This window comes from Solanum lycopersicum, chromosome 11 (assembly GCF_036512215.1).
Source record: "Solanum lycopersicum chromosome 11, SLM_r2.1".
In the NCBI taxonomy this organism is placed as follows: domain Eukaryota; kingdom Viridiplantae; phylum Streptophyta; class Magnoliopsida; order Solanales; family Solanaceae; genus Solanum; species Solanum lycopersicum.
This window is the reverse complement of record NC_090810.1, coordinates 54898504-54911472: the sequence shown is the minus strand read 5'-3', so window position 1 is coordinate 54911472 and position 12969 is coordinate 54898504. Positions and strand designations below refer to the sequence as shown.

Sequence of the window (12969 nt, the reverse complement as noted above, 5' to 3'; positions counted from 1 at the left end):
GAATTTAATATCAATGTTTATCATAACTTAGACTGGGCAGCTTGTCCTGACTCAAGGTCTAGGTGGATTTCATTAGATTGAAGTCCAAGAAACATGCCATAATATCTCTGTCATCTTCAAATGTATAATATAGAGCTGTGAGACAAGTGGTGAGAGAACTAGTATGGTTTGAGAGATTTCTAGATAAATTGACAGTGCAATGTTCTTAGCTATAATAGTCAAGAAACAGTTCATATTGCCAAAATATTAATTTTTCATGAAAAAACAGAACACATAGAAGTGGATTGTCATTTTTTTTAGGGACAAACTTCAAAAAGGACTTGTTGCACTCCATCACATATCCACAAATTCACAATTATCAGACAACTTCACCAAAGCAACATGCTACAATCTTGAGCATGAGATTATGTGCACTGTACTTAATCAAATATTCATAGTGATTAGTTACTTAATTAGGTCGATTAGGAGTCTGTTAAAGTTGTTATACAATAAGAAACAAGAAATTAAGTATAAAAGAAAAATTAAAATATTACACTAAGAATTAAAACATAAAAATAAAAAGAAAGAAAAAAATAACAATAATATATTATAAAGAAAACTCAGAATATTATAATAATAATAAGAAGAAGACAAGAAGTATAAGATAGAGGAGAGAAATTTTTTTATTCAAGTGTGTCTTCCAAATGATGAGTGATTCTCTATTTATAATGTTGAGATATCACTCCAAAAGTCATCTAATTAATAGATACATAGTTATATCGGAAGTTCTTATCACCTTAGAAGTACCTATACATGAATCCATTTAATAGTGGACAAATCTAATGGATAATCCACATATACTATACAATGGATTTACAACACTCCCTCTTGGATATCCATAGATTATGTGCCTCGTTAAAATCTTATTAGAGAAAACACAATGGGAAAACACCTTGTGAAGGAAAAAGAGTACACATATCTCATAATACGCTTTGAATATTGCCTCGTTAAAAACCTTACCAGGAAAACCCAACTTGGGATAAAACCATAGTTAAGGAAAAGAGTACAACACGTATTTCACTTCTCCTGATGAAAACTTTACTTGATATCTCGGAGACGGCGCATTCCAATCCTGTGTCTCAACTTATCAAACGTTAATGTTGGCAATGTCTTAGTGAATAAATCAGCAAGATTATCACTTGAACGGATTTGTTGAACTTCTATCTCACAATTTTGTTGAAGATCGTGTATGAAAAAGAACTTTGGTGAAATATGCTTTGTCCGGTCTCCTTTGATGTATCCTCCTTTCAATTGAGCTATACATGCAGTATTATCTTCGTACATTGTGGTTGGCATATTCTTTTCAAAGAAAAACCACATATTTCCTTAATATGATGGGTCATTGATCTCAACCAGACGCACTCTCGACTTGTTTCATGGATGACTATTATTTCTGCATGATTTCAAGAAGTGGCTACCAACTTTTGCTTCATTGATTGCCAAGATACTGTCATGTCTCCACATGTAAACAAATAGCGTGTTTATGATCGAGATTTATGCGGATTAGATAAATATCGTGCATCTGCATAACCAATCAGTTCTTACTTGGATTCATTGGAATAAAATAAACCCATGTCCATGGTCCCCCGAAAATATCAAAGTACGTGTTTAACACCATTCGAATGTCTTCTTGTTGGGGAGAAACTGAATTTTCCCAGTAGATTTATTGCAAAACTAGTATTGTTATGTACATTAGTTCCCCGACTGTACTAAGGTAAGGAGTTTCATCACCAAAAAGCTCTTCATCCTTCTCTTGAGGTCGAAATAGATCTGTATTGATGTCAAGTGATCTTACCACCATTGGAGTACTCAATGAATGTGAGTTATCCATGTAAAATCACTTTAATATCTTTTCTGTGAAAGTTGATTGATGAACAAGTATTCCATTTGACTTGTTCTCAATCTGTAGGCCAAGACAAAATTTTATCTTTTTGAGATCTTTCATTTCAAATACTCTTTTCAGACGTTCAACAACTTCTAAAAGCTCTTTACGAGTTCCAATGATGTTCAAATCATCAACATACACAGCTATATAACAAATTCAGATTCTGAGTGTTTAATAAAATGCAGGAACAAATTGGATCATTTTTGTACCCTCTCGTTAATAAATATTCACTGAGACGATTGTACCACATCCTCCCTGACTGTTTTAATCCATACAATGATTTCTGAAGCTTTATTGAATAAGTTTCTCTTGAATCTTTGTATGCTTCAGGTATTTTGAATGCTTCAGGAATTTTCATGAAAATATCGTGGTCCAATGAGCCATATACATAGGCTGTGACAACGTCCATTAGACGCATTTCAAGCTTCTCATGAACTACCAGATTTATGAGATATCTTAAGGTGATTACATCTACCACAGGAGAATATGTCTCCATATAATTAATGTCAGGTCTTTGAGAAAAACCTTGAGCAACAAGTCGAGCTTTATATCTCACGATTTCACCTTTCTCATTTCTTTTTCATACAAAAATCCATTTGTACCCCACTGGCTTGATAACTTAAGGTGTTCGGATTATTGATCTGAAAACTTCACGTTTTTGTAGTGAATCCAATTCTGCTTGAATTGCATCCTTCTATTTTGGCCAATCATTTCTCTGTCTACATTTGTGAAAAGATTTTGGTTCAAAATCTTCATCTTGTTGCATTATGTCAATAGCAACATTATAGGCAAATATGTTGTCAATCACAATATTATTTTGGTTCCACAACTTTCTCGTCGAGACATTATTCATTGAAATTTCATTGTTTTAAGAAGTTTTAACCTCCTCGGATATTTCATCATGTGTTTTGACTTGGGTCTCATCTTCAGAAATTTCTTTCAACCCATGATCATCTTGATCATTTATTCCTTTTCTCTTTCGAGGATTTTTATCCTTGGAACCAATTGGTCTAACACGTTTCAAATGTGGTCTAGAATCATTTGCTTTAACTATTTGTCTCGCAGGGACATCAACTCGATCTGGAGCATTAGCAACTGGAATATGCAATTTAGTAATCCTTCGAAGATTAGTAAAAGAATCTGGCAGCTGATTCGCAATATTGTATAAATAAATTATTCTTTGAACTTCTTGCTCACATTGATTTGTTCGAGGATCTAGATGAGATAGAGATGATAAATTCCAATATATCTCTTTTTCCAACTGCTTATGTTCACCCCCTAATGTTGGGTATACTAATTCATCAAAACGACAATCAACAAATCTTGCCTTAAATAAATCTCAAGTCATAGGCTCCAAATATTTTATGATTGAAGGAGATTCATACCCAACATATATCCCCAACCTTTTTTGGGGCCCCATCTTTGTGCGTTTTGGTGAAGCAATTGGGACATACATCGCACATCCAAAAATTCTAAGATGGGAAATGTTTGGATCTTGACCAAAAGCCAATTGTAATGGGGAGAATTCATGATAATTGGTCGGCCTTATGCGCAAAAGTGTTGCTGCATGCAAAATAGCATGCCCCCACATAGACACAGATAACTTTGTTCTCATTAGTAATGGTCTAGTTATCAATTGCATATGTTTAATCAATGATTTTACTAGATCATTTTGAGTGTGAACATGCGCAACTGGATGTTCGACTATTATACTAGTAAACATAAAATAATCATTAAAATCCTGAGATGTAAACTCACCAGAATTATCTAGACGGATTGTCTGTATTGTAAAGTCTGGAAATTGTGCTTTCAATCTTATTATTTGAGCCAACAATCTCGCAAAAGTCATGTTTCGAGTTGATAATAAACACACATGTGACCATCATGCAGAAGCATCTATCAAGACCATATAATATTTAAAGCGTCCACATGCAGGTTGAATTGATCCACATATATCACCCTGTATACGTTCCAGAATCGCAGGGGATTCAATTCCAACCTTAACAGTTGATGGTTTAATGATCAACTTTCCTTGAGAACAAGCAGCACAAGAGAATTTCTTTGATTGAAGGATATTTGGGATCTTTAAGGTGTGCCCATGTGAATTCTCAATGATTTTGTGCATCATATTAAATTCGAGATGGTCCAATCGGTCATGCCAAATGATAAAATCATTAAAATTAGTAAACCTTTTGTTTACTACAGCAAGTGATTCAACGGTACTTATAATTGTGTAGTACAACCCAAAAGAAAATGCAGATAATTTTTCATGCGCAACTTTCTTCTCTACATTAATTGTAGTAATGTACAGGTATTCAACATTTTCTTCATTATTCGTCTCAACGTGATAGCCATTTTGCCGAATAACTTTGAAACTTAATAAGTTTCTTTGAGACTTACTACAATATAATGTATTATCAATGTCCAATATTGTCCCTCCTGATAGTAATAAGGTCGCTCTTCCAAAGCCCTCAATTAATTTTGTACTACCTGATATTGTGTTGACATATGTCATTTTCATAACCAAATTAGAAAAGACTTTCTTTTCTTTTAATATTGTATGTGTTGTAGCACTATCAAGAAAGCATACATCTCCATTTCTCATCTTGAATTCAACTGACAACTGGGAATTTCTATTAATTTTCATTAAAATAAAAAAGTACATTAAAAGAAGTACGAAATAAAACTAACAACGGAAATTTAAACACTTTAACATGAAGAACATGATAACTAAAAGGCAAATAAGTAAAATATTAACAGACTTCATTCCCCAGCTAAAACATCAAACATCAGTTTCGATCTACAAAGAAGTCATCAACTTCCATATGAGTAATGTCACCAAGGCCATCTAAAAAATCATCCTTTAAAGCCAATTTGCTTCAATATCCTTATCATATTTCTGAGATGTTCCTGGCTTATCATCATCTTTAAGAGTCATATGTGACTCAGCTCGAGCATTGGAAGAGGAAGCACCACTTTTATTTCATTTTCTTTTAAAGGAATTTTGGTAGAGCTTAACAAAATGCTCATGTGTGCGACATTCATTCTTCCAATGGCCTTTCATGCCACTACGAAGACAATTACTTTTTGAGGGGTTATTTTGAGAACTCATGTTGTTCTCCCTTTCATTATAACCACTACCTCGACGATTAGTGTATCGCCTCTTATCTTTGTCACGTCCCTGTGCATTATTATAGCCCCGATGATCATCTCTTTTTACTTCAGATCGATTACGTACTTTCAGCACATATGCCTCCGATAATGAAGCATCTCTAGTAGGACGAGCTTCATGATTTTACATTAAAAGAGCATATGTTGCTCAACCACCAAAAGACATGAGATTAATTCAGAATATTTCTGAAAACCCTTTTCACGATATTCCTGTTGCAATATCACATTTGAGGCACGGAAAGTAGTAAATGTCTTTTCCAACATGTCCTCATCTTTTGTAGTCTCCCCACATAATTTCAATTGGGAGGTTATCCTGAATTCAACATATTTATATTCAATTACGGTCTTAAAATCTTGAAACCGTAAATGCATCCATTCATAATGAGCTCTTGGAAACACTGTTGCATTTAGGTGGTCATATCTCCCCTTTAAATCAGTCCACAATTTTAAGTGGATCTTTTACCGTCAGATATTCAATTTTCAGGCCCTCATCAAGATGATGACAAAGAAAAATCATAGTTTTCGCCTTATCTTGGCTCGATACTTCATTTCCCTAAATAATGGTGCCATCAAGACCTTTAGCAGCTAAGTGAATCTCAGCATCGAGTACCCATGTAAGATAATTCTTTCCAGAAATATCTAATGCCACAAACTCAAGTTTGGATAAATTCTACATAATGAGATTATTAGAGAATATGTGAATTAAATAAAAATATTTATATAATACCTTTTAGCAAGTAGCAACTTCGTGTTGATAACGTATTATAAAGAAAACTCAGTATATTATAATAATAAGAAGAAGACAAGAAGTATAAGATAGAGGAGAGAAATTTTCTTATTCAAGTGTGTCTTCCAAATGGTGAGTGATTCTCTATTTATAGTGTTGAGATATCACTCCAAAAGTTATCTAATTAATAGATCCATAGTTATCTTGGAAGTTCTTATCACCTTGAAAGCACCTATACATGAATCCATTTAATAGTGGATAAATCTAATGGACAATTCATATATACTATACAATGGATTTACAACATAATAAATATTGTTCGATAAGATCGAAGAGAAAAAAATAGGTAATAATAAAATTCAAGACTAACATTAATAGAATAATTAATAAATTAAAGGCAAACAATGAAGCAGGTCAAAATATGCATTTTTCAAAATGTGAAAACTAATGTTTTTGTGTGTTTATCAAGTGGGTTTTTTAGGTGATTAATACTGCAGTCGGTGGATTTGCAAATCTTATTTGAACTTTGGTCACTCAATTAATATTTTTGTCCCTAATAAACTATACTATAACATTAATGAATTATAATTGATTAATTAGTTCTCTTATTTTTCTTTACTCAGTTTCAGTTTATTAATTATTTTGATGGGGTTGATCTAGTAATTGTCGGTTAAATAATACCATTTGAATTAATACTGGATTTTCTACTCCTTTTGTCCATTTTTATCATTATATTAAAAATAATTTTTCGTATTTATTAATTTAATTTAAAAAATTAAGAGATAATTTATTATTTTATATACATGTGTTATATTATTCAATAATTAGATGGCTTATACTCCCCTTTTTTTTCCTTTTAATTGTCCTATTAGGAGTTGACATACCAATTTAAAAAAATAGCAATTGACATTTGACATGACTATTTTACCACACTATCCAGTTTTGTACTATGTCCATCTATGATACCTTTGACTTGGTATAATATTGAAGAAAAAAAAGAAAGGCATTTGATAGTTGTGGTCTAAACAATAATGCTTAAGGTAAACATGTTTTCTTGTTTTTTGTAATTTTTTGATATGTTAAAAGTAATGTAAAATACAGAAGAAAGAGAGTAACTAATAATGAGGGAGGTACTCCCTCCATCCACTATTGTTTGTCAGAATAAGATCATGCATAACTCTAAATAAAAAATTAATATAAGATGCAATTTGACTAATATAATTCTACTATCAATTATTATTAAAATGGTTTGTACTTTTTGAAAACAGTAAAAAATAACTTTTTTCACATTAAAGTAGTCTTGTTACTTACTATTTTTTGAAACCAATGATTATGTAATTATTAAGGACAGAATGTCACGACCCAAATCCGAGCCGCGACTGGCACCCACACTTACCCTCCTATGTGAGCGAACCAACCAATCTAACCCTTAACATTTCAACGTATATCAACAGAAAGTAATGCGGAAGACTTAAACTCATTAATAAAAACAATTCAAAACTATTATTATCATCCCCAAAATCTGGAAGTCATCATCACAAGAACATCTACAATCAAATGACTAAACTAAGAGTATTCTAAAAGCTAAAAATACATAAGAAGCTAGTCCATGCCGGAAGTTCAAGGCATCAAGACTTGAAGAAGGAGATCCAGTCCAAGCTAGAAGCATTAGCTCACCCTGAATTTCCGATGTAGTAAGACTGGCTTGAATTACTGTTGAGTTGAAGACGATGGCACGTTTGCTGCACTCCACAAATAAACAAGAAGAAAACATAAAAGTAGGGGTCAGTACAAAACACGGGTACTGAGTAGATATCATCGGCCAACTCAAAATAGGGGACAGTATATATCAATATTATCGTAAATCAACTATAAAACTCAACATGTAGCCACAACAAGTATTATAATCATCAATAAGTACCATCAAGTTCATCCATGAGGGCTCAAGCCTCAACACCATACTCATTTGGGAATTATGTTCATTAGATTGAGTATATTATCATCTTTCAAGATTCATTATCTTTAATTCTCTTGTGTCGGTACGTGACACTCCGATCCCTCATATTCATTATTCCTCTTGTGTCGGTACGTGACACTCCGATCCCCTATATCGATGTGTCGGTTCGTGACACCCGATCCCCTAATTCTACGTGTCGATTCGTGACACCCGATCCCCTAATTCTACGTGTCGGTTCGTGACACCCGATCCCCTAATTCTACGTGTCGGTTCGTGACATCCGATCCCCTAATTCTACGTGTCGGTTCGTGACACCCGATCCCCTAATTCTACGTGTCGGTTCGTGACACCCGATCCACTAATATCATTCTGTAAGGCATCATTATTCATAATGTATATTAAAGTTTCCTTTCAAGATTTGGGATTCAATATTTTCATCATGCTCATCTTATCACCATCACACAATCATATTCATGCAAACATACAATTAAGCATATAGTAGGGTTTACAATACTACCAATACATATCATTCTCTATTAAGAGTTTACTATGAAAGCATGAAAACCATAACCTACCTCCACCGAAGATTAGTGATCAAGCAAGCAAATTTTTCTCTAAGCTTTGTTTCTCCCTTCTCGTTCGATTCTCTCTCTCTCTTGTTCTTTCTATTTTCTTTATTCAAACTCTCTTTCTTTTACCCTAATTAATATATAATTAAGAATAAAAGATGGCAATAATACCCCACTAATTAACTTAGGGTTACCTCTTTTAACCCCTCAAGAATTTGAGTTATTAATATAAACCCACGAACTTTATAATTAAGGCAAGAATAGTCAAAAACGTCCCTTAAAACTTAACCAGAAATCCGACTCTGCCTGGGATTTGCGCAACCTGTGACGGAACGTCGTGCCTACGATGGTCCGTCCTGCAGGTCGTCGCAGAGTTCAGAGACCCAAATTTCCACCAAGGGTCTGTGACGGTCCGTCACACCTGTGACGGTCCGTCCTGCCATTCCGTCACAAAGTTCAGAGAGTCGATTTTTAGTACCCAATTTCAGATTTTCTAAGTGTTTTGAAACGAGACCCTGCGACGGTCCGTCGTGCCCATGACGGTTCGTCGTGGGGTCCGTCGCTTCTGCCAGTTTTTCCAGAATTGAAGTCTGTTGCTCAAAACGACTAAACGGGTCGTTACACAGAATTGAAAAAATTGTTAGACCAATAATTATGTAATTATTAAGAGCAGAATTTTAAAAAAAATGTTAGACCAATAATTATGTAATTATTAAGGAAAGAACTGGAAAAAAGGGACTAACAATTTTTTGTTTATTCAAATTAACAATTAATTTTAGACAATTATTTTTAATATACCTAACAAATAATAATAGACGGAGGAAACAGCAAACACTTATCATTATATTTATTGTTTCTAATGAACATGTTAAAACAAAATATTGATTATAAAAGCTTTTAAACGGTAAATAAAAGGTGTGCAATGAACATGTCAAAACAAAATATGGTTATAAAAGCTTTTAATAAACGGTAAAATAAAAAGAGTGTTATTATTGTCTCTAAATTTGAAAGTGTATATTTTTAACATATAAAATGATATGTATGTCATTTCTTTTGAGATGAATCAAAAAGAAAAAGTGTGTTAGTTTAATTTGCTTGATTGACTGATGTTGATTTTACATGAAGTTTTTTTTAAAAAAATTAATCTTATGATCTTACACTAAATGTATATAAATCTATCAAAAGGTTTTAAATTTGTGATCTTAAACGAGACTTCCATGGTAAATAACATAAAGTGCAGGTTAAACTGATGTAGACCTGTGATAAGAAGGAAAACTCACATCCTTATCTTTTTCGCCTCAAAAATCACTTATAACTTATCTGGTATAACATAAACCAATATCCATATCAACATATCTCTCAATTTAGCACCTATAATAACGTGTTTTATGAAGTTTATCTTGGATAAAATGATAATCACACTCATGATAATGTCCAAATTAAATAGCAATACGAAAAAAGTAACGGCATCAAATATTAAAATGTGTAAATGTGATACCTGAATAAGTAATATAAGAATATTGATGAAATAATTGATAGTCTTAAAAGAGTATCACTCAACACTCTTTTATTTCTTACTACTCACAACAATATTACTAGCAACTATTTTCTCACAAACTAAGAAGTAGTATGTGGATTACTCTTTCTACTCTCTATTGCTTTTTTATTTTGGTATGTCTAAGTGTTCAATTACTACTCTATTTATAGAGTTTTTTGAACACTTGCTTACATTATTAATGACATAATGTGATAGCTCCAAACTTTGACTATCTACTTTCACAAATGCGGCTATCAACTTTTACATTGGTCCAGACTACCAATTTTCACATTTGTGGCTAGTAATTTCAACAAGTATGACTGTCAAATTAATTGTTGTACTTTTTTTTACCGCAATAAATAGTCCATAAAATACAGTGCAAATTTAGGTGTACGGGTGGGGGTGCCACGACACCTAGTGTTTTCGGAAAAAACATTGTATAAACATGTATTTATATATAATAATTAAATATATATTATTTTTATCACCCAGTGACTATACAACGGAATAGCCCAATTGGCAAAGGAAAGGGTCTGCCACCTCATCACCTCGGTTCCGAACTTTGCAACAACTTTTAATTTTTTTTGCTTGCTCCTTTTCTTCTTTTTCTTTTCTTTTTCCCCATTCATTCTTATTTATTTAATATTCTTTATTAATTCAAATTGACCCCTTTTCATAATTAATTTTTATTTTTTTACTTTCTCTCGCTTGTTATTAAGCTATTGATTTGAGTGTAACGTGTATATTTTATTTTTATCAATTAGTGAGTACTGAATTATGAGCGTCAAATAAATATTATTAAGAATATATTTAAATAATAGTTTTTAGAAAAAACATAAGTTTCATAAATGCTTTTTTAAAAATTTAAAGGTTTTTTCAATTTTCATCGACGTTTTTGCTAAGTAAAATGAATAGGCTGAACTACAATTTTTATTATTTCCCAACTATATATCACCAACAACACATAAAGTCAATGGAAGATAAATATATTATGTTAATATTATTAGATAGTTTATACAAGCTCAAATTTTAACATGACTTTTTTTTTCTCAAAGTTTCAGCGAATAAGATATTTAATTTCAAAAATAAAATAAAAATTTAATTGTTTAGTTATCTCTGATCACATAATATCTAAAAGAAAATATTACTATAGGCACATTTAATCAATTTGTTTATAAAATAAAATTAAATTAATAACCTGAATTTTAACCCAAAATTAAACAACCAATCCTTTTATCTTACTTGAATGTTGTGGCACCCCGATCGCCAAATTCTAGATCCGCCTCTGATAAAACATATGGTGTATTTACACAATTGAAGGTTTATACAAATGCACCTTATAGTTATATTGTGACTATATCTTCTCTTTATCTTTATTCTTCTAAACTCATAATGACAACTAGAGAAGAAGGGAAAAAAAAAGGGGCGGGGGGAGGGGAGGATAGGGGGTAGGGGGGGTTTAAAAAATAAATAGAGTGTAGATACGTTTGTTTCACTTAACATAATCTTTGTATAAGTTTGATAGATTTTGTTTTTGAAAATTAGAATGTAGACAAGGGGATTGATTAAAGTAGACAATTGAGCAATCATTTAATTTTTGTTTGCTCTTTCTTGTCAAAGAATAAATCCTTCCCCACTAAGGGATATATATATATATATATATATATATATATATATATATATATATATATATATATAGTTCACACGTGGATAACACTCTTTATATAGGTTCCTAAAGTCTTTAACGATGATGGATCTAATGACGATTAACTAATGTCGGTAAAATGCATATTTATTACCTCTAAAAGATATTTCAATTAGATAGTATTAAGCTCAAAACTATATATAACATAGTTAATGGTTCTAAATATTTTTATATCATGTTAGGAAATTGTATTAACTTCTTCAAGTCCAAGGTTTTTGTACAGACAACATTATTTCCAAATGAGGTTTAAGGAAGATGCATGGTGCATGTGTCAGATGGTTTTATTTCTTACTTTACGAAGATAGATAAGTTATTTCTAATAGATCATTCGTTCAAATAAAGCAATGATTAGATATTTTTAGGAATTATGTTTGTATTATCACTTATTCTTTATAGAGTAATCTCCTAACTTCAAATAAATTTTTTATTGGTTCAGTTACAAGCCTAATTGAGATAAATCAACTAAGTCATTGGGTCAACATTCGTTTAACTTGACCCATTCAGGTAAAATATTTATGTGTTTGTCTGTTTACATTTAGGGTCAATTCGAAACACTTTGATTGTATTATTGAGAAGATTCAAAAGATAAAAAAAAAATGTTCCAATTACAATTTTACGATTTAAATTATGCTTTCTTAAACAAATATACAGGAAGATGTTATTTTATTGATCTAGGACCTAGGTATTTTACACCAAATAGAATAAATTAAATTGCCCTTAACTCTCTCTTGTTTTAACCCCTTTGTACAAATTCAACTATTTAATGAAGTAACAGTTTTTTTGAAAAAATCTAGTAACTTTAAGATTGTAAATCTACCATTGAATGCTAATATTGATTTAAATTATTTTTCATATTTGTCAAATACTTTCAGAAATTAAAAATTGATTTAAAAGTAGATTTGATCAACTTCTAAGTCAATTCACACATTCTCTTAAAATCAAGTTCTATAATTATATGTCACTAACTAGTAACTATTAATTGACTATTTAGCTATATTTAAATGTATTCACTGTATTTGATGATTGTATACTAGTATACATATACTATTTTTAAGCAGATACTCTAATTATAAATACAACGTCTAATGTAGTACATTAATTATGTAGGAGTATCCTTTCAAAGAGAAATGTAGCATGATATCTCAGAATTTCATAATCAATAGAACAATGAAATATCACAATAATTTTTTCATGATAAACAAATGCATTGAACTAGAAAATCTTTTCTTCTTTATAGATTTTGTTTTATCACTAACTATTACTCGTATGATGTTGATATAGATATTTTTTGTTTGTTATACACTTTTTTTCACTTGAATACATTAGTATGACATTTATATAAATACATTAAGGAAATACTCAAAATACATTGATACAAA

At 31.4% G+C, this 12969-nt stretch overlaps 2 protein-coding genes across 2 annotated transcripts; both read right to left on the bottom strand.

The window, feature by feature from the left end:
* Positions 1-2792: 2792 nt before the first annotated feature.
* Positions 2793-3773, bottom strand: LOC138339473 (uncharacterized). The gene is made up of 2 exons (XM_069291074.1): positions 3683-3773; positions 2793-3217 (listed from the first exon to the last, which is right to left on the bottom strand). The coding sequence occupies exons 1-2, from the start codon at positions 3771-3773 to the stop codon at positions 2793-2795; spliced, it is 516 nt and encodes a 171-aa protein (XP_069147175.1).
* Positions 3774-3806: 33 nt separating this feature from the next.
* On the bottom strand, positions 3807-4439 carry LOC138339472 (uncharacterized). The gene has a single exon (XM_069291073.1). It carries the CDS (start codon positions 4437-4439, stop codon positions 3807-3809), a length of 633 nt encoding a protein of 210 aa, XP_069147174.1.
* Positions 4440-12969: the final 8530 nt, after the last annotated feature.

Excerpts from the sequence above, each read along its gene's own strand:
- LOC138339473 (XM_069291074.1), bottom strand. The coding sequence starts at position 3,773 with ATGACTTTTGCGAGATTGTTGGCTCAAATAATAAGATTGAAAGCACAA. Across the intron at positions 3,218-3,682 it reads AATCCGTCTAGATAATTCTG|TATACCCAACATTAGGGGGT; the intron begins GTGAGTTTACAT and ends TTGATGAATTAG.
- LOC138339472 (XM_069291073.1), bottom strand. The coding sequence starts at position 4,439 with ATGACATATGTCAACACAATATCAGGTAGTACAAAATTAATTGAGGGC.